General features: G+C 42.4%; 4 protein-coding genes across 12 annotated transcripts; 2 read left to right on the top strand and 2 right to left on the bottom strand.

The window, feature by feature from the left end:
- Positions 1–17: 17 nt before the first annotated feature.
- On the bottom strand, positions 18–12043 carry LOC109479228 (coatomer subunit alpha-like). 3 transcript variants are annotated; one of them, XM_019781149.1, is made up of 30 exons: positions 11834–12042; positions 11441–11554; positions 11045–11118; positions 10702–10782; positions 10385–10461; positions 9992–10101; positions 9253–9368; positions 8959–9058; positions 8573–8708; positions 7585–7667; positions 7174–7324; positions 6842–7067; positions 6477–6616; positions 6057–6142; positions 5720–5858; positions 5187–5349; positions 4821–4967; positions 4413–4602; positions 4136–4231; positions 3880–3968; positions 3543–3750; positions 3173–3285; positions 2824–2973; positions 2415–2551; positions 1997–2183; positions 1773–1883; positions 1354–1515; positions 1077–1189; positions 818–899; positions 18–617 (listed from the first exon to the last, which is right to left on the bottom strand). In XM_019781149.1, the coding sequence occupies exons 1-30, from the start codon at positions 11871–11873 to the stop codon at positions 558–560; spliced, it is 3681 nt and encodes a 1226-aa protein (XP_019636708.1). In that variant the 5' UTR covers positions 11874–12042; the 3' UTR covers positions 18–557. The 3 variants fall into 3 exon arrangements, with proteins under 3 accessions (XP_019636708.1, XP_019636709.1, XP_019636707.1); XM_019781150.1 differs by having other exon boundaries at positions 9253–9362; XM_019781148.1 differs by having other exon boundaries at positions 5720–6142; positions 9253–9362; positions 11834–12043.
- Positions 12044–12531: 488 nt separating this feature from the next.
- Positions 12532–15985, top strand: LOC109479229 (SLIT and NTRK-like protein 2). Of its 3 annotated transcripts, none has more exons than XM_019781153.1 (3): positions 12532–12685; positions 13610–14766; positions 15181–15985. In XM_019781153.1, the coding sequence occupies exons 2-3, from the start codon at positions 13637–13639 to the stop codon at positions 15437–15439; spliced, it is 1389 nt and encodes a 462-aa protein (XP_019636712.1). In that variant the 5' UTR covers positions 12532–12685; positions 13610–13636; the 3' UTR covers positions 15440–15985. The 3 variants fall into 3 exon arrangements, with proteins under 3 accessions (XP_019636712.1, XP_019636711.1, XP_019636710.1); XM_019781152.1 differs by having other exon boundaries at positions 12532–12720; XM_019781151.1 differs by having other exon boundaries at positions 12538–12797.
- Positions 15986–16302: 317 nt separating this feature from the next.
- On the top strand, positions 16303–18363 carry LOC109479231 (leucine-rich repeat-containing G-protein coupled receptor 4-like). The gene is made up of 2 exons (XM_019781154.1): positions 16303–16861; positions 17148–18363. The coding sequence occupies exons 1-2, from the start codon at positions 16685–16687 to the stop codon at positions 18231–18233; spliced, it is 1263 nt and encodes a 420-aa protein (XP_019636713.1). The 5' UTR covers positions 16303–16684; the 3' UTR covers positions 18234–18363.
- LOC109479232 (glycine N-acyltransferase-like protein Keg1) lies at positions 18363–27000 on the bottom strand. Of its 5 annotated transcripts, none has more exons than XM_019781157.1 (5): positions 26205–27000; positions 24790–24927; positions 24383–24476; positions 24043–24184; positions 18363–19634 (listed from the first exon to the last, which is right to left on the bottom strand). In XM_019781157.1, the coding sequence occupies exons 1-5, from the start codon at positions 26295–26297 to the stop codon at positions 19214–19216; spliced, it is 888 nt and encodes a 295-aa protein (XP_019636716.1). In that variant the 5' UTR covers positions 26298–27000; the 3' UTR covers positions 18363–19213. The 5 variants fall into 5 exon arrangements, with proteins under 5 accessions (XP_019636716.1, XP_019636714.1, XP_019636718.1 ...); XM_019781155.1 differs by lacking the exons at positions 24043–24184; positions 24383–24476; positions 24790–24927 and adding exons at positions 19904–20045; positions 20180–20279; positions 20623–20760 and having other exon boundaries at positions 18364–19634; XM_019781159.1 differs by lacking the exons at positions 24043–24184; positions 24383–24476; positions 24790–24927; positions 26205–27000 and adding exons at positions 19904–20045; positions 20180–20279; positions 20623–20760; positions 21491–21801 and having other exon boundaries at positions 18366–19634.
- Between the last annotated feature and the right edge of the window lie 597 nt (positions 27001–27597).

Raw genomic sequence — 27597 nt, 5'->3', positions numbered from 1 at the left:
CTTGAGTTTACCTCAAAGAATTGAACTGCTACATGTATAAGTCACATCCATATACAAAGGCCACCTGTTGCAATAAGGAACTGAAAAATAAAAAAGCTGACGGAGTGAAAGATTGGCATTAGCTTTACTGCTCATATTTTCAATACATGTTGTATACAATAGTGTGTCTAGTTGAAATAGCCCAGAAATAAAAGTATGTTATCCCCATCTAATTTTTCTCTGCCAAGTCTTATTAATACTAGGTAGCTATCGTGATGCAACTGACAGTTGTATTCAGACAACACTAAAACATTTTCTGTGGTACAATAAAGAAATGGTACCGAGTTCACATGTAGTGTATATGATTTCCCAACTGACAGCCTCGTTTGTAGTATACTTTCAAGCAATGAATCCATACAAAGACTAGCCTTTGCTATCTGTGGTAGAGCAACTATTTTCTTCATGTACATAGTACATTGTACAGTGTATCTCCAAGGACCCCCATCTTACCGTATAGACAAAAGGCTGGTGTGTAAAGTACTATTACAAGTATGTGCCTGTACTGCAGTGTATGGCATTTATCTGAACTGGATCTGGCTGATACGAAGTCCTATGCAGTCCTTGCCAACCTCTGAAACCTGGAAAGGGAAAGAATCATGTGTTGATACTAAGATATAGAATAACATTTTATGAGCAGACAAGGTTTTTGTGGTTTGCATACAAGTGGGATCTTTGCTACACAGAAAACTTCAAACCATACAGCAGTGATCTATACGTACTCATGATTACCTCACACGCAAGTGGTAGCAAAGTACAAAGCAGATAAAAATATGCTTACCTTGCAGATGGTACAGACTGACCCCTTGAGCTGTGGCTGGTAACATGCCCCACACAGGGGACATTTCTCAACTGGCTTCCCTCTGTAGGGTAAGGAGAAAAACACAGGTCAGAAATTGTAATTTGGACAACTACAAATTTATTTTGCTTCAGAGGGAGAGCAGCCATAGCCCATAAAATGCCCAGGAATTTACAGGGTACTGTACATCATCCAGAAACATTTAAATGCTGAAACAAATTTGAGGAACTAGTGAACTCACCTATAGATTGGCTTGTATGTAGATGCACAGATGTCAAATGGATTGTGTTGGTCGTACTCCAGCTCATGTGTATCAGTCAGGTTCTTCTCACAGGCCTGAAGAATCTTCCGTGTCTAAAAGGAAAAGCACACAAGGTGATGTAAACAACAGTGAGCTTCAAAGTATTGCTAGGATTTAGATGTTTATTGGTAAGACATGAGGGTAATGTCAATAGCTGCAGCTGTGACCTTTCTCATTGCACAACAAAAGAAGGGAATCAGATGACAATTATGTCTACCTGCTGTGCCACCTCGGGTTTGGGACCCAGCTCCAACAGTCTTCTTGCAAACGATGCTGCTGTCTTGAAATTCTTGAGTTTGAAGAACAAGTTGAGAGCCGTCCTCAGGGTGAGGATGAGATGAATGGGCTGCAGCTGAGTGTGGGTGAAGTATGCTGCCATCTAAGGGGGAACACAAACAGCTAGTACACAAGACAATGGTAACTGATAATGATTTTAAAAGTAAATCTAATGACCGTATGCTTTATTGATGGTCTGTAGACGGAGCCATAGCCTGGTAAGATTGATGTTTTCTCATTGACTTTAACTGAAGTCAGTATAATGTCCAACCCTGATGCCATCTTTCCACCATACAGAAAATGTACTATGCTCTCTTCCCTTCCACAATAACTAGTAGGAGCTTCAAAGAGATGACTGACCTCACAGATGCGTTTCTGGTTGTCCAGTGTTGCCTTGGGCTGCTCCTTGCGGGAGATCTCCATGGACAGGCCTACGATGTACTCCTTACAGATGGCAAGCAGCTGCTGTGCCTGGATAAACAGAGATAACGAGGCTTACATTTGCAGCACCCACAGTATAGGTTTTCATTAAAATTAAAAAGTAGGTATAATGTTCTACATCTTAAAATGTGTTAGGGTCTTGCCTCAGAGATTTCCTGTTTGTTCTCCACCACCAGGAGCGGCACACTCAGCAGGAGGCTGCGGAAACGTTCCACTGCCTCTTGGAACTTCCCCCCCGTGGTCAGCTGGTAGCACTGCTGTAGTCTCTGCACAAGGTCGTTCAACTTCAGACCTACTGCTGCCTGGCCAGCACGGGCACCCGCTTCCTTCCTACACAGCAAAACATCAACAGCAAGTTTTTAAGTGAACAACAAGGATGTGAAAAATGTACTACGCAGAGAAGACCTACATTATGAGTCATACTGCAGCTGGTCTTGTTTGTGATGAAAACTCATTCAAAAGGTTAACTACCTTTTTTGCAGTTTCATACATTCCACAATGGAAAAAATACTTCATTGCACAAAAACACATCAACTCAAGCTGAACAATAGAAAGACTCACCAGTTTCGGTGTGGATAGCCAAATAAATTAGGCAGTGACGGGACGCCGATGTAGGCAGTGCGAGCACGAGCCATGGTCAACATGAAGATGTTCTGGTAGGTGGAGAAGTCCACAACTCCCACCTGATCGTGCAGCAACTGGACACAACAAAACACAAGACTTGAAAAACAGTCAGATATTGTCAGAAACTCACTACTCTGCTGATGCTCTTAGATTTTCTATGTGGGTGGAAGAGTGCTTTATTTTAATCAAAACATTTCTCACCAAAAATAGCATTTGTTACAAGGCTTTGGAAGCTTCTATCCTTCTGAAAAGAAATGTTTTACTATCAAAATATTCCCAACATACTGATCAAACTAAATGGACTAAGACTAAATAGAAAGTTCTCCAGTGAGCTGCTTTGACTCACCCTGAAGGCAGTCTCGAAGGATCCAGCTAAGATGTGGTCCACAGGAAGCTGGGAGTTGTTGCACCAGACCTGCCCCTGGCTCACACCCTTGGTGGGTGGGACAAAGTAGCCCTCCTCATCCCCTCCCATGGCCGGGCCTGGACCAACATCCTTTGGAACACAATGTTAACATTTGGTCAGCATTCAGACATGTTCTTTTTTAGCACCATGGCATCCTCATGCAATAGTGCTATCTTCCATCGCTCGATTCAGATTTATCAAACTCAAAATGAGTCATTCCTTACATTTGTATAGGCCATGTAAATCGATATTACATCAGTAATAGATCTCCAGGCAGTCCATGTCTTACCAGGTCTGCAGGCAGTTCCAGGTCCTCGTCCCCCACGTCCCAGCCAGCGTCCTCTCCATCTCCACCCAGCCCCTCCTCATCCAGACCCTCACCTGGTGTACCCCAGCCACCCTCTGGGACGGGAAAACAAGTGTAAGTGTGATGCAGATCATACACTCACATATCATAATGTCCATCTCTAAGATGTCTAAATGCAATTCTTATGTCTTCTTACTATTTGAGCAAGCCAAAAATGTCTGCATCTGTTGTAGATGGGATGTACATGTAAGTAACTGAAGTACTGAAGGATTACACATGCAATGGAATCTGACATGTAATATTCTTCAATACTCCCTAAAGCCTGGCAAGGCACTTGTTCTCCCCAACCTACCATCATCAATGATGAGCTCTGCATCATCTCCCCAGGCTCCTCCAGCCACATCCTCGATCTCGTGTTCTGCTGCCAGTGCCTTGCCCTTCTGGGTCATGGCGCTCTCGAAGAAGCCCTTAGTGACTGTCAGGAGAGGCCAGTTGGTTTCCCACTGAAGACAAGGTGGTGGTGGGGCCATGAGCTTGGCACTGGAATCCACTTCAGGCAGCTGCAAGGTGAAAGACAAAAAAAGCTCATGTAGTTCTTCCCTAATAGCAGTTACTGTTACTGTCAATAGCCAATTACACATAACTTGTTGTTTTAATACATTTGGGGCTGAGCACTCGTATGTTTTTACCTTGTCCTTTTCAGGGTCAAAGGTCTCCCGAATGGCTTGAGCTTCCTCCTCCAGTCCGTGGGTGGCAGCTGTCAGGTAGGCTAACGATTCTACAGGAAACACCAGGGAACAGCTTTAATGTACATCAACTCAAAATATTTCACAATACAGTCCCAAACCATGGGCAAGTTCTGCAAGGTTAATTATATTTATAAGAGCCTATGTCCTACTACTGCTACTAAGGAAGGGAGTGATCCATTTTCAGAAAAGTACTTACTCTGTCCACAGGCACGTAGAATTTTGGTTCTCTCGGCAATATCTCCCAGGAACAGGGCATTCTGGTAGTGTCCACTGGTGTCCTTCCTAATCTCAGCTGCACAGAAGTGGAAAGTAAAACAATATAAGCATAAATCCAGTACAACATCTAATGTTACATGCAACAAAAATGTACTTCCACCCCATCTAAGTTAATGATTTAGACACTATGTAGACAGTACTTCATAATCTCCAAATCCAACCATGGAAATAATCAGGAAGTATTTGAGATGACTGACCGATCTTCATCATTTTGCGCAGCTTGTCGAGGTTTCCTGTGATGAGATAGAGGAAGGACAGCTTGTCGAAGTTCTTGGTTCTCTGGTAGGCCATCTCCACCACCTGGTGGTTCCCCTGCAGCAGGGCCATCTCACCCAGACGGTTCCAGCAGTTCTTGTCATCAAGGGCCTTGGCAGCCTCCAGGGCAACCTAAAGAGACAAACATGTACACATGTAGCATGATGTAACAATTCAAAAACATTCCATGTTTAAAACTACAACATGAATGTCAGAATGAAAATAACACATTAGCTTTCTAAAAATGGAATTTACATTATTACATGTATTAGAAATATTACACCAAAACTGTTTCCATACAGAAGACTTTTAACATTGTACTGATATGACTTAGTACACTACTATGGTACCTCGATGTTGCCACATTCCAAAGCCAGTCCAAAGCGGGTCTTCTCGTCCTTGACGAAGTGCAGGGCTACCTCGGGGTACCCCTTCTTCTGTAGGTAGGCAATGATGGACTGACCCACTAGCTTGGCATTCCGGACCATGTGTAGAACCTGGCCAAACAGACAGAACACAGATTTGTCATAGTTGTCTCACACAGTTGCTTTATTTATCTCATAAGGTTCCATGCCTTGTAGAAAACTTATCTTCTGCAGCTAGTGCAGTTGCAAGTATACATTGTATTTCAAAATACCATTATGAGAAAATTCAATCTACACTGCCAATTCTTGGGAAGAGACCCCACACGACACTTGGATCATGCAAAAACCTACCTCATCATATTTCCTGTTGATGAGAGCCAGTTTGAACCTGTACTCTGTAGGGTCGATACTGAGGACACGTGGCCGACAGTCCCTGTCCAGGCAGTACACACTGCTGCCCTTCACACGGGTGATGTAGATGGGCAGGTCCAGGGTACGGATGATACCATAGTCACTACACACAAACACATGTCAACATTACCATTAGTTCTACCCTTAATGAGCTGTCCACTGGATATTCATAGTCTGTCTCTGTAGACTTCTCTGTAGAGCACATTTACTTTCATATTTGCCCAGTAATAAGCATTAATGGCTCTTTTAGTTTATTCAGTAGTAGTAGTAGTAGTAGTAAGCCTTTATTTAAACTCGAAAGCTTTTTTAGTTTATTCAGTAGATGTTTTAAACATTGGTGCTGTTCATAAAAGTGGTTCCAATTGGTCTTTCTTTCTGTATAACTATCATATGGACAGGCAGAGTACATTAAAACAAACCAATCTTTCCCCTTGTTGCATTATACCTATTCTACGTACATGTGATGAACCTACCCATTTGTGATGGCATATTTGATGTGGTTGGATGTCGTGTAGATGAAGACGCCGCTCTCGTCCCATGCTCCACTCTTCACACGGACATTCTCATGGATGGTGCACAGGCTGTCCAGTTTACGGTTGCAGATAGCAATGACTGTGAAAACAACACTTGCTGTAATACTCACCACATGAAACAGATTCCTAGCCACACATTGTTTCTTCAAGAAAAAATCTCTGAGATAATGATGCAATAGATATTTTGAGACATACAAACTTCTAAACATAAAGCAAATGAACATCAGTTTCTCCATTACATTTCTTAGTATATCTCCAAACACAAAGGCTGACTCACCATGCTTGCTGAGAAGAGCCACGTGAGACATGTCACTGGACCAGATAACGTACTTGACCTTGGAGACACGAACAGTGCCCAGGGTCCTGATGGGACAAACAACTCAAATGGTAAGTCTTTACATGACACATCAGTACAGTAGTCTGACATTGTGCTTGCTGAACAAATATTTCTCTTATCTCTATGCAGACCTCATTACTCAATTTACTCTTTTATCATCTAGTGTTCTTTCCTAAATGCTGTGTGCTAAGCAGAGAAAGCTGTATGTACTATTTTTAATGTCTTTGGTGGTGTGACTCGGCCAGGGATCGAACTCATGACCTACCGAATGCCAGGCGAGCACTCTACCCATTTGGCCATTGCACCAGTTTGACTTGACATACACAAGACAAAAAGAGAATGTTCAGCAGAAACACTGACCTCTTCTGCTGCACATCAAACAGAGTCATGCTGTCTGCATCCCTCAGTAGTAACATCCCAGTACCAGCATAGAACACATCATCACAGTTAGGCACCTGCACTTTCTTAGTGATCTCATTCTTCAGGTTCTTGATCAAGATCTACCGTGTGAAAAGCACAGTTTGTATCCGTTACAGTCATAATGCAGCATGGAGACAAAGAGTCCCTACAAGCTTTAGTAATTGCATTTTAAAGACGGATTAATTTGTCTGAGAGCTACGTGGACAGAACAATGCTCAATGCAAATCAAATCAATGTTTTCCCAGTATAAAGCCAAGTTGGCAAAGGAATATCTACATGTGGCATGTTGAGATGGCAGAACCTACCGTATGTGTCCTGTCCAGAACAGCAAACCTGTTCCGTGCCACCCACACTGCACGCAGACCAGACGAGCGCTTGCCCTCCGGTGCGTCGGGGCTGGAGGAATCCGTGTCCTTGGGAATGGCGTACAGGTCATACGTGCTGTTCTCAACGTTAGGGGTGCGGGTGGTCAGGAGCACTGCGTTTTCAGCTGGGTTATGAGACATGCTGTACACTGGGTGTTTGGAACCACTGAAATAGGGACAACAAGTTCATTATCATAACATGAAATTCCAATAGATATGGTCAGTCACGAACAGAAAAAATTCTCATTCCCCCATGCCAACTTTTTCCTTACCTTCTCAGCTGCATGACAGCCACATCCTTGGAGGAGTTGAAGTCCAGTTGCCTCAGATAGCGCTCCTTCACGTAATACAGGATGTTTCCATTTGTAGCGTAGGCTGGACGTTCTCGCTCCAACTTGAAGATGACCATCCCACTGTCATGACCTGTCACACAATAAAAGCGAATCTCACAATTCAGTCAGCAATATTTGACTTTATAAGGAACAGATAGATCTTTCTATTACCCACACTGTATTATCTACAATAATATGCAGAGAAAGGACAAAGCTCTCCAGAGTAGGTAGCATTAAGAATTAACCAATGGCTACTATTATTTTCACAACAGCAAGAATTTTAAAGAACAGTATAGTTTATTGATCTTATAATGAAGCCTTGACACCTGCATGCCATGATCTACTACCTACCTGCTGCAAAGATGTTGAGGGTGGGGTGGGCTGCCATCACCCAGAATCGGTCATGGTCACGACGGAAGGTCTGTACAGCCGTCCTGGAGAAACAATACATGAAGGACATGAGCACACACTCATCTACTTACATCACCGTCACACAAGAGGGAAATGTATTTCAGTAGACACTTCATGACTGTTGGCAAACTGCAAAATGGTCATGCAAAACTTAAATAAAGATGCAGGTGACAGGAAATAAGGTATGGCTTGCTTATACTTGATATTGCACTGTGGTAGTAGCCCACACATTAAAGAACTGTTTTAGATACTCATAATACAAGGATCAACATTACAAACACATCTGTGACAGGGCCAACTTTGTACCAACATATGACCAAGATTTAAATGCTCCTCTTGAAAAGAAATTTGGAGCCTGCATTGTTTGTAAAAATTACAACAAATGTTTAATAATTTACATCAAATGAGCCAGTGCAAAAAAACAAAAAACAGACCGATCAACAAACAATTCCAGGCTTGTGTTGCTATGCCAATCAGAATACATATGCGAAATTTTTGTCAGCTGCCCATTTTACAGAACTTGCAAGAGAAGACACAGAAGGCTCCACAGAGCAATATCAAACCTTTGTCCTCTCTTTCCACTACTAGGCAGCAGTAAACAAAATTGTGGCTCAATAAGTTAGGGCATGGAAGACAAGAGGAACTGTCCAGAAGAATCAGAGACTGGGGACATTAACTATCAATGAAACCTGAGCCATGGATAAAGGAAAAGTGCAGGAAAATAAGCAACTCTGATCTACACTACACTTTCAGATATTACTTGCTATCTTATATCATAAATGTCTCAAATGGTATGAATATGGTAATTAAACATGCATTACACAGCAAAACAAAACCAGTGATACAAGCTTATTCAATGATTCCTCTGTGGCTTATCCCTAAAAACCAACAAGCAAAGGCAATATGATGCCAATATCTCAACACCTACCTCTTGGACATGTCCCAGACCCTGATACTCTTGTCCTCAGAGTTACTGAGGATGAGCTCCTGTCGGGGGTGGAACAGACAACAGGACACGTTGTTGTAGTGGCCGCGACATGTGTCCACTTCCCAGGCCTTGGACTCTGAGGAAAACGAAGAGAGAAAAAACTATCAGTGTAAATAGGATAAACACATTACATACCTGAAAATCTGTCAATCCAAACGTTGAGTCAACCTTTTAACAATTAATACCAATTGTCTTTGATCTAACATTTAAACTATTATTCTGGTACTGCGCTTTAATGACACAGAGTGTGTTTTGTATAGTTTTGTCTTCCTGTTTACACAGTGCTTGTTCGTTCTAATCACATCCCACTGTTATCCCAGACTCACCGTTCATTCTCCACAGCTTGACCTGCCTGTCATCAGCACCTGACACAATCAGGGGCATGGAAGGGTGGAAGGCTGCCCAGTTCACCCCACGGTCATGGCCCTGGGGTAAAAAATGCAGTTTCTTAATAATGTACATACGACAACAAAAGTATCTGCTATCAGTCTAATTGGAAGGAACTGTGGTGAAGGCATGAAGAACACATATGGATAAGAAACCCAATGTCCAAAAAATATTTGGTACCTTTACAGAAGATGCAACTAAGCAAAAATGGATCTAGTAAAGTGCAATTTTACCTCCAACACGTGCTTCACAACTGCATCAGAGGTCCCAAAGAGATCTGGTGTGTTGTCAGGCCGGTGCTCCACACCACCTGGTCCTGGTGCCACGTTCTTCTTCCGCAATCCTAGACCAGTGTACACATTGACAATGTAACACAATGATTTTCTCACATAAGACCCCTTACACTGAACACCCGCAGGAGGAACAGCTGTGAAATGAAAAATAAAGAGGACCAGAGCTGGCAGATATTTCTTCTTTTTTTTTTACATGTAGTAGTACTGTTGAATCAAAGAACTTAAAGAACCTTTAGAAAATAATTAAATTATGGATGGCAAATTTTCCAATGTAGGAATTTTACAACACAGTCGTTAAGAGATGATATAACATTTTAGAAACAAACTTCAAATATTTTCAGGCGTCCTACCTGCCAGCTTTGTTCTTAGAAACCATGATGGAAAAAACAAAAATGTAGTCAACCAGGACAGTGTAAACAAAACCATAAACAGAGCCAGATAAAATCATAACAGTAGGAGTGAAGTTGAGCTGTGCTTTTCTACAACACTTCGTGGAGTGGTGACAGTCTTCCCTTTCAACTGCTCCATAATATCCTGAGCATCCCTCTAATACTCATTATTAATGTGGGATTCACTGAACTATCCAATGTTTACAATATTCCTAGGTCGTCCCACTTAGGAATAGGGATGCTAGGATAAGGGTGCAGTGTCCAGGTGTGCTGGGCTATCTTGTTCCTACCAGCTATGTCCCAGACACGGACAGTCTGATCCAGAGAGGCAGAAACCACCATGTCTTCACTGGGATGGAACTGGGCACACATCACATAGTGGTTGTGTCCTGTCAGCACACTGTAGAAAGGGGAGGCAAACACAGTATAATTTTAAAACAAGAATACATGTACCTATTAATCCTTGAGATCAAGCCACTCTCAACTATCGATACAGGACCAGTATGGAAATGTGTCTCTGGTATGAATCATTATCAAATGAAAGCCAAGCCCTAATTACATTTGACACAACATTTGTGTTTCATTGACTTCTATTCCATTTGCTTTCTCTTGTCTTTACTCAGTGAATTGTACTAGTCAGACTGTTGTTCTGTCATGTGAAGGTCAAACAGTTATTGACTCACCATATACAAGTCCTGGACTGCCAGTTCCAGACTCGAATTGTCTGGTCATCTGAAGCACTGATGATCCATGGGTATTCCTGTAGAGAAAAAAAACCCACATCATTTTCCCATATTCTACAAGTTAAAATATTTCTTAACAGGAACTAGCATGATTCAATCATTCAGTTACAGCAGTAGATATGATAGCTATATACACTCAGCTATAGATCAGGATGCATATTCACTGAAGAATTTCCTTTTGTAGTACACACATGTACATGTATCTATGGTGTGCTTTCATTATGGCATGATTAGGGCAGGTAATAGTGGAGACATACATGGTGGAAGAAAGTTGTCCGGATGTAGTCCAAATGGCCCAGCAAAGTAAAGAGGCACCGGCGCTGCTTGTAGTTCCAAACCTGAAATGGAAAAACACCAGAGTTGTGTCATATTTTGTCGACTTGAATTCATTAAAGGATTTGGACTACCGGTACAGTCTATTGAATCTATCTATCAGTTCAGTTCATCCTACGTATGCATATGAGGTGGATCTATCCATAGCAGCTCTATTCAGATCTTATCTGTACAAGTTCAGTTCATTTTAATGCACGTTTGAACATGAAAACATTACAATGAGAAAGAAATGCTAGCTTGTTGCTGGGGATTATATATCAAAAATACCTTGATTTTGTAGTCATCTCCTCCAGACACAAACAGGGGCTGCTGCTGATGGAAGCTGATGCCACGGACAGGTCCTGGGGAAGGCAGCAATGTTACTAGTATGTTCTTGATGCTACACACAATATCATGAATAGTGAATACATGTAATTCTAATCCAGTGATACATTTGTACCTTTATTCAGTAATCATCAGTATACCATAAAACTATCCTGACATCAAGGAGGGAGAAACAGGAAAAGTTCACCAGGGTGGAGGTTTCATATTAGCCAAGAAACATGGCATTAATTCCCGTTTTCTCGGCAGATGGGCATTATCAGAAGAAGAAGAAGAAAAGTGCTAATGTCTTCCCATGTCAAAGCCCAAAATGTAACTATTGTAAGGGTGCGTCTGTCTTACCATCATGTTCGTCGAACTTGTCGATGAGAGTGCACATGCGGTAGTCCCAGAGCTGGATAACCCCATTGTGCAAACTGGCGAGGATCCATGGCCGCTTCGGGTGGAAAGCCAAACCTGCCAAGATATATTCGTCATCAACAACCACACGTCTGATAATTATGCTGCAAACCCCAAACTCCCTGACATGTTTCATCTAGCAAAATAGGTTTTCATCGATCAAATTCATTTGTGTCACCACAATCTTTGTCCTGTTAGGTAAGATAAAGTAAGTTTGTACACAGCATTTTTTTTTATTCTGACATACCGGCAAAAAAGATACCCACCTGTATCGAACTTAATTATACCCCCCTCCCCCACCCATCTAACGCCAACATCGAAAGGAACTCAACTCACCCTTCACGCGGGCCGACTTGGTCTCAAACTTGGTCAGCATGGTCTAAACGTAAACTTAGGTTCTATATCGTGTAAGAAAACGAAATCCTGTGATCTTGCGCGTCAAATATTGGTGAAAATGTCCCCGGTTCCGCCACACAGCTCAGAACCGGAGCAAAGATGGCCACGTCAACTCGCACCACGTCTCACGCCCACAATGCACCGCGCTGGACGGGCAGGCTTCAACTTTGACCCCCACTTCTGTAGCAGACGACGTCCTGGTCAATCTCCTCAGACTCCTTCTGCAGTTTGAAAAACAAATGAAGATATTGGTCAAATAGGATACATAATCTGCGAGAGGAGTTATCCGGGTTGTCAGTTTGTAACTCTATGATCAAATAAATAAATTCTCCGCCAAATTATGCCAACCCTATTTGACCAATTTCTACTAACTTCAGCAACCAAAGGTTCGAAAGGAGTCTAGTGGAGACCAGTGTTGGGCGGGGCGTACAGAACTATGAAAATCATGTCAGCTATGTTTTCATAAGATATATAATCACGTGTATGGCGTAGCGAATACATACTTCATAGCATTTAGTTTCAGCCAATTTGCACTGTTTTAGCGCCAGGAATGAGAGAATTTAACCACAACAGTAAAGGAAACACCACACAGTTCAGGACCTGAGGGTAAACCGGGGACGGGCGGCGCTCCGGGCGACAGGAAAAAGTGTGAAATGTCTGTCCAAGAATATACAGAGTGGCGGAGTTATATTTGGCCACCGTAGAAATGTTAGCACCCGACCAGGGAACCGGGGTATTCTGGTTTCGTTGTGTCAGCGAAGGAATCCATGCCCTGACATGGCTGACGACTAAGTAAGCTGCGCTTTCTCCAGCGGTCTGGCCTCTAGGTTTGCCGATACCTAGTCATTGTACAAGCTTGGTCTTACACGTCTTCTAACCTTTGCACAACCTTGGTGTTATACCGGTAAGTTCGTTTGGAATCTAATAATCCGCAACGATTCCGTGCCGGGCATTTACTGCATGTTTTCTCTCTTAATACTAGGTCATTAGAGTGGTCACAGGTCAGTCGATTAAGAATGTCTTGAGAGCAATACTGAAACACGTAAAACACATGTTATTTCCTAAAAGCGCCAGATTCTTACATTAATTTCTATGTTTATCTCTGAATCCATATAACACATCCAATGAGCGACAGATTTAACTTTTCTTTGCAACGTTTTCTCGGAAACTCATTGATCATAGATTCTATGCATAGAATTGATAAATTTGGGGAAACCAATTTTCAAATTATCTTTCCGTTTGGATATTAGGATATTTTCATCTCTTTCTTGAAGACATCGCTTTGTTCAATAGGGAATGATGACGAACATCAGAGCATACCGGCCACACACAGAGGTCATGGCAAATGAATGTGTCATGAATAAAATAGATGGGAGTCCCTTTATAGTTGTAACATAAGTGGATCTGTGTGAAAAATGGCAACATGGGGGCGATAGCCCCTATAATTTGTGCTGTATGAGTACCATAAATATTAGTCGAAGACCGAAACGCGCCCTCTACACGAATACAGCGGTACCACAGTCCACAGAGCTGCAATGCGGACGGTCCGGAGATGGTACGTAGACGCCTAGAAAAGACTGAGAGCGATATGTGCTCTGAGGTCACAACAAAATATTTGGGGGGAAACTATTCATGTCATTGAGTTTGCAGTCAACGACAACAGATGGGCTCCTGTACGTCCTATTGAATAATCAGCTATTTTGTTGTTTATTTCAGATTATTGATATAGAAGAATTGGCAAGTATGTGGCCTTCACCCGCTGTGGCCCTGGCAACAGCATATCATCTCCTCCTGATCGCAAGGCAAAATGTAGCGCAAGAGGATCTACCCACGGTGTCCTCCCTGTCACAGACCACATCACAACCGCCATTGGCCAAACCTACAGCAATGGTCATGCCGACCGCCGACCAACCAGTGGTTGTCAACCCGGTGGCACCTGCCCCTACACAACCAGCGGTCAGACGTCTCCTACCGACCAAGCCGCATCCTACTAGACCCGACGATGCCGAGCCGTGGGAGATCACATGCCCGAGCTACTGCGTCTGTCTCAAACGTTGGCACTATTACTTAGAAACGAAGGTCAGGCACCTTCGATGCGAGTTCTGGAGCACCGGCTCGACATATCCGGAGGAGTATCCTGGCACCACGGAGTCCGCTCGTATTAAGGTGCATGGAATGGACACTCTACCATCAAGTGTTTTTCATGGAATCTCAACAGCAGAAGTTATCATTCTAGAGATCGTTCAAAACCCCGACATAACACATATTCCGAAAGACGCTTTTAAGACTTTCAGGGCACTGGGATACTTGGATCTCAGTGAGAACAACTTGAAAGAGATCCAGCCGTCTCTATTCGTCGGTGTCAAATTTCTGGACAAACTGTACTTGCAAGGTAACAGCATCAACAAGTTGTATCCCAATTCCTTTCGTGGCCTAGGTCGACTAGACACTCTGAACCTTGAAGGGGCTTTGGACATGAACTTGCCGGATCGTCTGTTTGAGCCTCTTGAGTGGCTTGAGTATTTGAATCTGGCAAACAACCCAAAGATGACGAGTCTCCCTAGTGACACGTTTAGTCATCAGTGGAACCTGCAAAGTCTCCTGCTACAATTTAGTGGCGTAACAAATCCAGAGGAGGAGCTCTTTAAGCCACTTAACAACCTACGCCATCTAGAAATAGATGAAGGCCAGCTCAACAGCTGGGATCCAGACGTGCTGCTGAGTATCGAGTCACTGAAGACATTGGAGGTCCACTGGACGCCCGGAAACAGCACGCTGCATGTGTGGGATGCGGCCGTGCACTACAAGGGCAAGTGGCACTTCGACGTCTGCCCTGAGGACCCGTGTATCAACGACGGCATCTGTTTTGTCGGGTACGTTATGCTCACGCGTTTCTTGATCGCATGTTAGATCATTGTACAATCATTCCATGTGTTATATAACAAACCACCGTATATCGTCATGTAAGAACATAGGTGCTGTCCTTGGTGCTGAATCGGCATCTCATGTACACCAGAACTATCAGGGCTCTGCGCGAGATTGCGTATTTACACTGTACTTTTGTGTTTTAAATTTCTGGTAATTTGCATCCTGAATTGATATCCTTTATTTGGAAGGAATTCTATATTAGGTATATGTTTTCTGCAGATAAAAAGACTTCAGGAGAACTACTAATCACTGGGCCGACTATAGAGGAATCCTCTGGTTAATAATTCAAAATTTAAAAGATTATCATTCAATAGGAGGTCTCTATAAATAATCTACTTTTGTTTTTGTCTATTTTGTAGTGAGCACCGACAACAGTGTGAGTGTCCCACACCACGTGCGGGATCGACGTGCCAGAGCCTCCACCCCGGCCTACTGTTCCTGATTGTGGTGGTAATCCTAGCTATCCTGGTGGGGGTGGCTATACCGATCTACCGTGTGGCCACCAGGAAGAAGCCGGAGCCCCCTCCACCCAAGCCCAAACCAATCATCCTGGAGCCGGAGTCCGAAGAAGAAGACGATTTCATGCAGTCGAAACCAGATGAGGATCCAGAGATGTAATGATTACCAGTCGCGCATTCAAAGTCCGTAAACATATAACTTGTGTTACAAGTACAAATGAGTGCAAAAGTACGTGAACTAAATACATCTGCTGCAATATACGCTACTTTTTAATGTAGTGGTGCATTGGTCAAACTTGTGCAAAGTCACTAGTAAACTGATACTAGTAGTCCTCTCCTCAACACCAGTTATATGCTTTGGATTTACGTATACATACCTACTAATTCCTCGCTCGGTGTATATCATGTCCGTTTAGAATAGTTTAGAAGAGTTTGATGATTTAAGATATTAAAGCTGTACTTGCTAGTACTAGTGATGTTTAAAATGGAAAAAAAGATAAGTGAAAGCTTTGTAAATAATAAGATTTAAACAATGTTAGACGTAGCAACGCTTAACTGAAATGACAAATTTATATGCAAAAAGGTGAGAGCCTAAACAGCTTATGAGTTTATGAAATTTACTTCTGCAAAATGTTGAACAGATACGGCGATTGAGCAAAGGTCAGACGTTGTTCTGTTACGTAATACCAATAAAAAGTGTCATGTACATCGGAGGTAAAGCATTGTGTATTTTGTTCTAAGGATGAATGTTGACATGTCACTCTTGTACGTACAGTCAAATTAGTACTGATTATTGAGCTTTTAAGCCAGGACCACACCATGACTACCACGATCCTCTGTTAACGGTTCCTTAGTACCACATAGATTTCTATCCAGGCAGGCCAATGTCATTTATCTTGGTTATGTAAACACTCAAAGTCCTGCATACTTGTGTTTCACAGTCAGCAGGTCAAAGTGCGTGTCAACATACACCCTTTGTGTGTGTCACAGCACCACCCTAATTAACGACTATTAACGACCATGTTGGCTCACCAGGTAAACGTTGCATTCTAAAAGCCATGATTTAGTAGCCAATATTGAATCGGTCCATGTTGTTCGTGTTTAGTTCACTAGTACAATTTGAATTTATTACACCCGTGCAATTTCTCACAATGATCACATATAGTGACAGGTAACAGCGTTGCAGTAAACACAGCTGTCCTGTCTCACATGTTTCATTCTCTATATGGGACTTTGAACCTTATAAAACTGGAATAGTCATTTAGCAAGCGTCACAGATCCTTGACAACAAGTGGTGCGATAGGAAGCGATTCTTTGCTCTGACTTCGCATTCGCCACGGTGACACGTACGGCTGAGACCTCCACAATTTTTTCTCTATCGATAGTACGTACAATTGTGACAGAAATGTGGCTAGCTTTGGCCGCCATCATATATTTGGAAGTGTTTTCCCTCTCTTCACATGTGAGGGGATCTGTCGTGAGAACGACTACGGAGTCACAACCATGGAATGTAAGTTGTCCAAGAACGTACATCAAACCGTGCGAGTGTACCGCAAGGTGGGACGACTTCTTGTACAGGCAGGTAGGTGTTGTATGTCAGCAGATATACCGTTCCTTGTATGATTAACGCGATACATATGTACCAGTACTTAGACCAAAATCGGCCGGGTACCACGGGATTTGACGTTACAATACAGTACACTAGCAGGTATCAGGTTGTCTTATGTATTAAACTCAAGCTCTCCGTCTTTTGAAAAATACACAGTTTATTGACGCGTAGAACAGCAGTGTACACCTGCTGTTTGCCCAGCAAGGTAACAAATATTCCATTATTTTATTTTATTTGCTGTTCTGCAATCATCAACCAGGTGAAAACAGTGACGTGTTCCGGACCGATCAATGCTACCAACTTCATGCTCCCAAACACAACGGAGTCGCTGCGACTTGAGGATGTGGCCGGTTTGGAGCCGGTGATGTTCGAGGGAGCCGCAGAAGTAATGGTATTCCAAGTGAAGGGGCTCACGTCTGACAGCGTACCGGCAGACATTTTGAGAGGCATGGGCAATCTGAGATTCTTTTCCCTCTCGTTCAACTTAGACTTGATGTCATTACCAGACAGGTTCTTCGGGAATCTCCGAAACCTCGAGAGGATCGACATTTCTGAGACAGGACTTCGGGTGCTGTCCGTGGACACATTCGCGAACCTAACTGCTCTTAGGTTCCTAGACCTGTCTAGAAACAATATAGGAAACCTCCAGGATGGAGTGTTTGACGACTTGTCGACACTGTCGTTCCTCGACTTGCACGAAAATAACATATCTTCATTGCCATCTGTCGGACACTTGCCGGGCCTATCAGAACTCCATCTGCAACAAAACAGTATCACAACCATATCTCCATCTGCTCTGGATAGACTCCATTCTTTGACAAAGCTAGATCTATCTAGAAACGTGATACAGACAATCCCAACGGGTACACTGAGACAGCTGAAGCGATTGTCTTTCTTAGATGTTGGTTACAACCCTATCGTAGCTGTGGGCGGAGACACGTTCGAGGGACCGACGAATCTGACCGATCTGGGTCTGGACGACCATCAGCTAGACACGTGGAATCCTGAAGTTCTCTTGAACATGACTTCTCTTCGGTATCTGCACATCGGTTATGTCCGTTACGACTGGAATCAAGTTATGTACGAGGGGGGCCGGTGGTGGTTCAGTTGCCCACCTGACGCATGCGTGTTCGGTGACTGCAACATCGCTCATCACCAGCCCAACTGTACCTGCCGCCAGGGGTTTTCCGGTGACGCATGCGACACACCGATTGGTCAGGACGAAGGGTTGCCGACTTGGGTAGTTGTGGTATCGGTGACAGTCACAGTAGTTGTGATGGTGGTGACCGTATTTGGGTGTGACCGGTTCTGGAGGAATAGAAAACTTCGGTACGAAAACGTTTGAAGTGGCACCTTTCGCTCCTGGCTGGATTACAAATTGAGGGCTGATGACGACTTATTATATGTAACCAAAAGAAAAAAATGATACACAAGAAAAATCTACTGACTTTTTTTTTAATTTTAAAACTTCGGTTGAGGGTATAAACAGTAAAATCAAAAAGTAAAATCACGTGGTATCGTGGTATTGTTGTAACAGAATCATAAAACTCGCAATCCACTCAGACTTATCATCCACCAGTCACTACTGGGATCACTATATTGGCCTAGTCTACCGGTAAGGCCCTTCTCGTATGTATTTGTACTGAACCCTACCGTTTTTACTACTTGTGCACCTTGTTATTTTAATTGTTTGTCTACTATGGGCCAATTTGCGCCTGAAATAAAGAATAAAGTAAATTGTAATTGGGTCATCTCAAAGGTATATTTCCATTGATATAATAATATGCGCTGAATCCACGTGCATACCAAGGGTTGTAAATCATATAATGACCTATGAAGTTAGTTTTTTAAACTTATTTCTAGCCTACGTAAAACAGAGAGGTTTTACAAGGATTCATCCATAGAAGCAGATACATAGCCTTGTCATTGCTGTAGGAACTAGGCGTCTAAAACACAATACTAGTAGTTTGAACTGGTATAACATTACATGGCTTGCACTAGTCTGAAATGTCAGGAAACGTTGAGATACTTGTCCATGGTGCCCATCTCAGCTCTTGTTATTTGTAAATGTGTGTGCCTGCAGCTGTTTAGTTGTTAAAAAATCAGGTACTTGATCAAACTACTGCATGTTTTACATTGGGGGCGTGGCACCCAAAATAGACAAAATACATGCTTGTGTGTTCTATTTTGTCTATTGATACATAGCCTTGTCATTGCTGTAGGAACTAGGGGTCTATAACACAATATTAGTAGGCAGCAAAAAAAAGATAAAATATATGCTTGTGTGTTACAATGCTTTAAAGATATATGGTTGCAAGGAGAGCATTAAGATGACTTAAACTTGTTTTTGTTGAGACGGATGTATGCACATCTCCCTGCCTCATTCCAAGAGTACCCAAGTTTCCTGTGTATGATCCTTGAAGGCTCATTATAGTCTTCAATGAAGAGGAATGGCAAATAACCTTTCTGGAGGCAGGTGCTAATCAGGTATTTTGAAGCAAGCTGAAAGTAACCCCTTCCCCTGTTGTCTGGTAGTGTGTAGCCAAGCCCTTGTGAACCATAATAGTTCAGCAAGATCCACGACACAGGATTTCCATCCTGATCATACACACAGGCTGAAGGGAAAGTGGTGATGTGATAGTGAGTCCGTTCTTCTGATTCAGGAGTGCCCCCATGTCGCCAGGTGCTGCTGACAAGATGGCTGTGCTCAGGTTGGAGAGGTGCTACAGTCACCTTATCATCAGTCCTGGGGAGTGAGAGGGATCGGGGATGTCATAACTGTTTAATATCTTTGACAAGGGTTTCTAGCACCCCTCAAAGTGGAACTGGCACAGACCACTATAACTTACATAAGCTCTACAGTTCTGCCAGTTTCCCAAATTGGACCTTTCCATGGCCTTATGAGTGTTGTTTTATTTAGATTACAATGACTGTCAACATTAGTACATTAGCTGGTATAGTATGGTATGGTACGATCAGTGAGCTTTTAACCTCCTTGATGTAGTACAGACTTACCTGTCCACTTTCTCCAAACTGGGACATGTCTTGTGCAGGTAATAAGCTGTGTCACAGGGGAACATGTCCTCTGCAGCAGGGAGTGGGAGACCCTGGTTCTCCAGGTGTTCTCTTAGAATGGACAAACCACTGAGGGGAAATGCTGAAACAGCCAACATTTTTGATGGATCAACTCGAATCATTGATATAAAATTTAGCTTTTTGTCTCTCTTTCATATGAAAATATGAAAAATAAGGAAATGGTAATGATGCTGCGAAGATCATTATCAGACTTACCAACCAACAAAACCGGTCTGGTCCAGTCAACAGATGTTGATATTAATAACTGTCTAAGGCAATCCTCACTAGTCCAGTGCAAAAATACGGCTGAGGAACCCTGTATAAAAAGGGAAATTGAAAGAATCATCATTTTGTCTCACTCTGACAGTACATGACTGTTTGACTGGGGCAGACCTAACATTACCCTTGTTTTTACAATTGTTTACTTTCTATATTGGAGGCATAAAAACTTTCAGACCTTTCCCGACAACATTGACAAACATAAAAAGTATATATTGCCCTTTCTAGTACTCATTCCTGAATAAGACATTTCTTGTCACCTTATTTTTCTATATATTTTTCTAAATAAAACAACAGAAACAGAAATTAACCACATATTGTATCAACTGTAGTCCCCAGCCTATAGCTCTTTTAAGTTTCTTAGTCAACAAATAAAATACCTCCTCAAAGGCTAGCACAGAAGTTTCTTCCTTATCATGAGTCCACAGGACGGCTGTATAGTCCGGCCACCTATCCACTTCGAAGGTTATTTTCCAAGGGATTTTACCATCTAGGTAATGCCGAACAGTGCAGTACAACTGAAATAGAAGACCAAACTTTATTATGTGATCATGAATAAAATGTCCAGGTAAAAAAAACTTCTAATCTAAGGTTTGAAATGAGACTCATTTCAAATACCAAATCACATTTCTTTGATTTATCTATAAGTCAGAATTTGTTATAATATAGTAATCCCTAAGCAGATGCCACGTTACTATGTTAGGCCGTGGAGGTTAGGCTTGCTTTATATATATGCCATATTTTGTACGTCTTTCATGTTTTGTACGTCTTTCACGAGAAAGAGAGTGAGGCATGGCGAATAATACTAGTACCCCAGGCTCTGCTCCTGAAGCCTCGCCAAAAACGCGCCTGCCGGGGCCATACAGCTGTAACGTTAGCTACTGTAATTCACTATGTTTGCGGTAGCAAAAGTTCAGGGTCTGAGAAAAATGGAGGTATTCACGGAACTATGGATGTTCATGGTGGCGACAGGTGCAGAAACACGAAATTCAGCGAATTTTTAACGGTAATGTAAGTTCGCAGTACAGAAGTGACCGCAAACATAAAAGTACCGTAAAAAAATAAGGAATTACGGTACGAGAGAGAGCACGTTTGCAATGGGACCTCATATTACCTGGGCTTGTAACGTTTAAGAGGTCAAATCCGTTAAAACATACCTCATACATGTTAATATGGAAACATGGATCAGCAAAGTAGAGGTTTTGATAATCAAAAACAGTGAGGCTATGAGAGGAATAACGGTCGTACCATTTGCTTTGGTATGGGACGCCATGTCATCCCAGCTCAGCACCCTGAGCGAGTCCAACAACTGCTCGAGTTCCGAACGCACCAAACTTCGGGCCATCCCGGTCATGGGCGCAGCGGACGAGATCGGCAGCACGAGAGAGACCTCCTTGTATTAAAGGCAAAACGACTAGTCAGCTAGCCGTTATATTTCTGATTTATCAACTAGACGTTTTTTGGTCCAGTGTTACGCCGACCAGCTGGTAATCGGTAAGGCATGCAGAAAAGTGACCCTTGACCCTTGCGCTGCTGACTGGTGCAGTGTTTACTACAGAAATCAGAAGAAAAACAGATAACAGACCAAATCTAATTTTCCAGCACCACTCTTTGAGAGGTCTCGGGGCGACCAACTGCCCCCCCCCCCCTTTTTTTAGCTGGCTAACCGCCCTGGTATGTTATCTGTGTATTCATCCTTCTAAAATCTAACTCCATGGTCTATTTGCCCAATTTCTACTCTGTATTCACTGTGGACGAAGACACTTTCGAGGGACCGACGAATCTGGCCGATATGGGTCTGGACGACCATCAGCTAGAAACACTTGAGGGTACAAACAGTAAATTCAAAAAGTAAAATCACCTGTGAGTTTGTCATGGGGTCATCTTAAAGGCATGTTTCCATTGATACAACTTAATATGCGCTAAATCCACGTACATAACATACCATTGATTGTAAATCATATAATGACCTATAAAGTTAACCGTTAACGGGGGGTGCCCTAATTCGACCCACCCCTAATACCGAACTAGTTTGAAAAATCCTTGTTGCGGCGTTATGCATGGGAGCACGTGCCTAAAAATAATCACAAGAATGGACAATGTTTTTGTGTTGATATCGGTTTGAATGCAGGTTTTGCTTTTCAAACAGCCACTTTGGAGCAAGTCGCGTAATCGTAAAAAGAGGACTTGTTTGGGACAGAAAACAGTTGTAGATTGTTTTAGTCATAATTTGTGTATTATAATTTCTAAACTCTCTTCTCAGATGCAGATCGACCCGTAAACACTAGTTCGGAATTAGGGCACCCCTGTTGCGATAGAACGTTCCACCGGCAAAATGACCAAAAAACTGCCGTGCGTTTCGTGAGCCATTACGCTTGGGTGCAAGGCACTGCCCCGGTGAAGTGAAATACACAGCTGTGCAGCTTAAATCGTTGTGATCTTTATCTGTCAATATTATATCTCATGTTGCGCGGGTTTTTGTTCAGATAAACTATTACCAATGAAAGGTCTGTGCGTTTGCATGGAACATACAGTAGGTCGGAATTGGGGCACCCCATGTTAGTGTTTTTAATTTATCTCCGGTATATCTAAAGTAGAGAGATTTTACAAGGATTCATCGGAATTTCATCCATACAAGTAGATACATAGCCTTTTCATAGCTGTGTGTACTAGGCGTCTATGTCACAATACTAGTAGTTTGAAAAGTATTATATGAAGCAGCCTATATGTATATTAATTTGGTATAACATTACATGACTGGCACTAGTCTAAAAAGTACAGGAAATGTTAAAGATACTTGTCCATGGTGCCCATCTCAGCTCTTGTTATTTGTAAACGTGTGTGCCTACAGCTGTTTAGTTGTTAAAAAATCAGGTACTTGATCAAACTACTGCATGTTTTACATGGGGCGTGGCGCCCAAAATAGACAAAATACATGCTTGTGTGTTCTATTTTGTCTATTGATACATAGCCTTGTCATTGCCGTAGGAACTAGGGGTCTATAACACAATATTAGTAGGCACCAAAAAAAGATAAAATATATGTTTGTGTGTTACAATGCTTTAAAGATATAAGGTTGCAAGGAGAGCATTAAGATGACTTAAGCTTGTTTTTGTTGAGACGGATGTATGCACATCTCCCTGCCTCATTCCAAGAGTACCCAAGTTTCCTGTGTATGATCCTTGAAGGCTCATTATAGTCTTCAATGAAGAGGAATGGCAAATAACCTTTCTGGAGGCAGGTGCTAATCAGGTATTTTGAAGCAAGCTGAAAGTAACCCCTTCCCCTGTTGTCTGGTAGTGTGTAGCCAAGCCCTTGTGAACCATAATAGTTCAGCAAGATCCACGACACAGGATTTCCATCCTGATCATACACACAGGCTGAAGGGAAAGTGGTGATGTGATAGTGAGTCCGTTCTTCTGATTCAGGAGTGCCCCCATGTCGCCAGGTGTTGCTGACAAGATGGCTGTGCTCAGGTTGGAGTGGTGCTACAGACACCTTATCATCAGTCCTGGGGAGTGAGAGGGATCGGGGATGTCATAACTGTTTTAATATCTTTGACAAGACTTTCTAGCACCCCTCAAAGTGGAATAGCACAGAACACTATAACCATAATGTCCTTGCCATAACCTACTTAAGACTAACTCTTCTCTAGTACTGCCCCCTGCCCAAATTAGACCTTTCCATGCATTCTGGCCGTTTATGGTAGCTTTTTGTCAGTTTACAATCACTGTCAACATTAGTATGATCAAGGGTTCAGCTCAGATTTTCAACCTCATGTGTTATGATGTAGTGCTTACCCGTCCACTTTCTCCAGACTGGGACATATTTTGTGCAGGTAGTAAGCCGTGTCACAGGGGTGAATGTCTTCTGCAGCAGGGAATGGGAGACCCTGGTTCTCCAGGTGTTCTCTTAGGATGGACAAACCACTGAGAGGAAATGCTGGAACAGTCAACATTTTTGATAACTTGAATCATTGATCTTAGTAGTTGTTTCTCTCTCAAAAATATGAAAAATAAGTAAATGGAAATGATGCTGTAAATACGATAGATATTGATGATAACAGTACATGTTGAAAGGCTGACAGATACCACAGGATAGATATGATTGAATCATCAGGCTTAACACGTTAGTACTTACCAATCAAGATAAGTGATTTGGTCCAGTCAACAGATGTTGATGTTAATAACTGTCTAAGGCCATCCTCACTAGTCCAGTGCAAAAATACAGAATCCTGGTTAAAAAAGGGAAATTGAAAGGAACATCATTTATTTGAAACATCTGTTTGAAATTGTCAGATATCATTATCCTTGATTTCCCTTTTTTTTACTTTCTTCATTGAAGGCATAAAAACTTTCAGTCCTCTCCTGACAACATTAAAAATCATAAAAAAGTACTTTTCTTTTACTTTTTTCCATCAAATACATTGTACTAGTAAAACAACAGAAACAGAAATTAACCAAGTATTGTATCAACTGTAACGTTACATGTCCCAGGCTTGCACTTATAGTCCTTTAATAGGACTTCTTAGTCAACAAATAAAATACCTGTGCAAATGCTAGCACAGAAGTGTCTTTCTCATCACAAGTCCACAGAACGGCTGTATAGTCTGGCCACCTGTCCACTTCAAACGTAATTTTCCAAGGGATTTTACCATCTAAGTAATGCCGAACAGTGCAGTGCAACTGAAATAGAATAGACCAAACTTTATTTTGTGATCATGCATAAAATGTCCAGGTTAAACAATTCTTATTTGAAATGAGACTTCAAAACATTTAAAATATCAAATCACATTCATATGGTTTATTTGTATTATAAGACAGAATTTGTTATAATAGAGTAATCCCTGAGGCATGCTGAATAATACCCCCAGGCTCCGCTCCAGAAGCGTCGCCAAAAATACCACATAACAGGCGGGACCGGACCGTACGTCTGCAGCTACATGTATTTCCCATGATGACCCTAACACGACGTCTGAGATCACTGAAGCTCACATTTTGTGACACACATATCACTGTGAAGGCGATGAGGCCTCCTTTGTACGGGGTCCTCATACGTACAGTAATTCAACCATAACGTTACATGTAGATATAGAAACATCAGCAAATTTAACAATTAGAGACGCTGGTTAGAACAAGGACAGTTTATTACGATAGAAACTAGAAAGGCCAACATTTGCTTTGGAGCAAATACAGCGATGGGTTCACCACATTTTACGACATGGCAGGGAAAGAATGAGAAACACAAGGGAAAACAATGATTTACATTGATATAACTATAATATGAAGTAACATACAACTAAAACAACAGTTGGATAGCTATTCCCTACTTTATTGGTTAGGATTTTTAATTGCATAATGCAAACTGTTGATTTTCAAAATAAAAAAAAAACGTTCATGCCCCGCATTCCAATGCTGGAGCAGAAAAGCTTGAAATACCTACCAAAACACTTGAATAAAGACATACTGTCAGTATGGAAATGCTCTGTGCAGGTGTTAATCAAGTTAAATCCCAACAGCCAATCAGCAAGAAATGCTCTGTGCAGGTGGAAATGCTCTGTGCAGGTGTTAATCAAGTTAAATCCCAACAGCCAATCAGCAAGAAGTATAGAGGAAAGCTGCATGCCTATTGGTTGATGCCCTGCATTCCATTGTGATGACTCATGCCCAGACGTGGTAAACACGGCACACTAACACAGTAATACATTTGCTATAACACAGCCAAAAAACTCAAATAAAACCATTCTAAAAGCCTGTATCACAAAAATTTTTAAAACGCCTAGGGGTATTTGCCCACTGTACCTCCATACCAAATTTCAGGACCTTAGGCCCTAAAATGAAGAAGCTGAATCCATTTAAAAAATGGCAGGAGAAGAAGGAGGAGAAGGAGGAGAAGAAACATCAGAAAAAGCAATATGGGTTCACCACCACTTCGTGGTGTGGTGAACCCATAATTACGTTACCATTGCTTTGGTATGAGACGCCATGTCATCCCAGCTCAGCACCAGCGAGTCCACCAACTGCTCGAGTTCCGAACGCGCCAAACTTCGGGCCATCCCGGTCACGGGCGCAGCGGACTAGAGAGGCAGCACGAGAGAGAGACCTCCTTGTATTAAAGGCAAAACGACAAGTCAGCTAGCCGTTGTATTTCTGATTTATCAACTAGACGTTTTGCGTCCAGCGTTACGCCGTCAGCGTTCAGCATTATGCAAACTGGGATGACCCTTGACCGTACTGACCTACTGGACCTACTGGCTGGTGCGGTGTATACTAGCTAGCGGCCTGGGTGCAAACTGCAAAGTAAAGTTTGCACTGACTGCGGTTGACAATCAGACGAAAAACAGACAACGAAGGAGACAACGGACCAAATCTTATTTTCCAGCACGACTCATTATCAGGCTTCACGGCGACCAACTGTGCTTCTTTAGCTGGCTAACCGCCCTGGTATATTATTTGGCCAATTTCTACTCTTTCCAGCCCCCTAACCTGAAGCCTGCGACGGTAGTTGATCATTGGCCGACATTTCGCAGGAGCAGGACAACGATCGGCTTACAGTCCTGTCGTGTTGAACACTACGGCGGCTCATACACACGATCAAACAAGACAGACGAACCATACTTGTGTCTAAGTCAGTAGGCGTCTGCTCAGCAGTGCCTGGCAGTAAAGTAACCGTTGTACACCTTGACCGTACTGACCGAGTGACGTCAAAGATAAAATTAATTGCTCATAATTATTTCGATGAAGGTTAGACATCCAGGTAATACGATATGCCAAAAAAACAGTTACTCAAGCAACTGGATATGATTTTGAAAACGTCAGACGTTTCAGCTAGTATCCACTAGCTTTCGTCAGTGACTGAGAGACCAGAGGGGAAAGCAGGTTTATATACACAACCTGTTGATTGATATGCAAATAAAGTGAAGACAAATTTTTGGAAGTCGAAAAAGGAACAAAAGTCAGACAAGTCAAGACAAGATGATGCAAATTAGTTTGAAAGCTCCTGTTATACAGGACAGGAGCTTAAGTGTGCTCCCTTTCCTAGACACAAAAACTATCGTAGAGGAAGATGGTAACCTCCGTTTCGAAGTGTACAGGAAACCAACCCACACTGATCAGTACCTGGCCTTTGATTCCCACCACCCTTTGGAACACAAACTAGCAGTGATCAAAACCCTCTTCCATCGTGCAGACAACATTGTCACTTCAGACCAAGCCAAAACGGACGAACATAGACACCTGCGAGGTGCCCTGGCTAAATGTGGCTACCAAAACTGGACTTTCAACAAAGCGCTCAAACCTTCAGATCAGTCTAAGAAAACCCAGAAGTGCAAACCTTTGACCAACAAAAACAAGGCC

This window comes from Branchiostoma belcheri, unplaced genomic scaffold (genome assembly GCF_001625305.1).
Source record: "Branchiostoma belcheri isolate BF01 breed outbred unplaced genomic scaffold, Haploidv18h27 scaffold47, whole genome shotgun sequence".
In the NCBI taxonomy this organism is placed as follows: domain Eukaryota; kingdom Metazoa; phylum Chordata; class Leptocardii; order Amphioxiformes; family Branchiostomatidae; genus Branchiostoma; species Branchiostoma belcheri.
The sequence above is the reverse complement of the archived record's forward strand: the minus strand, read 5'-3'. Positions and strand labels throughout refer to the sequence as shown.

Coding starts and splice junctions, on each gene's coding strand:
- LOC109479228 (XM_019781148.1), bottom strand. CDS start 11,873: ATGCTGACCAAGTTTGAGACCAAGTCGGCCCGCGTGAAGG. Junction 4,968..5,186: donor TCAACAGGAAATATGATGAG/GTAGGTTTTTGC, acceptor CTGTTTGGCCAG/GTTCTACACATGGTCCGGAA. Junction 2,974..3,172: donor TGGAACTGCCTGCAGACCTG/GTAAGACATGGA, acceptor TGTGTTCCAAAG/GATGTTGGTCCAGGCCCGGC.
- LOC109479232 (XM_019781155.1), bottom strand. CDS start 26,297: ATGGCCCGAAGTTTGGCGCGTTCGGAACTCGAGCAGTTGGTGGACTCG. Junction 20,761..26,204: donor CGTCTCATACCAAAGCAATG/GTAACGTAATTA, acceptor CTTCTATTTCAG/TTGTACTGCACTGTTCGGCA. Junction 20,046..20,179: donor CAGACCGGTTTTGTTGGTTG/GTAAGTCTGATA, acceptor TGGCTGTTTCAG/CATTTCCCCTCAGTGGTTTG.
- LOC109479231 (XM_019781154.1), top strand. CDS start 16,685: ATGTGGCTAGCTTTGGCCGCCATCATATATTTGGAAGTGTTTTCCCTC. Junction 16,862..17,147: donor ACGACTTCTTGTACAGGCAG/GTAGGTGTTGTA, acceptor ATCATCAACCAG/GTGAAAACAGTGACGTGTTC.
- LOC109479229 (XM_019781153.1), top strand. CDS start 13,637: ATGTGGCCTTCACCCGCTGTGGCCCTGGCAACAGCATATCATCTCCTC. Junction 14,767..15,180: donor GACGGCATCTGTTTTGTCGG/GTACGTTATGCT, acceptor TCTATTTTGTAG/TGAGCACCGACAACAGTGTG.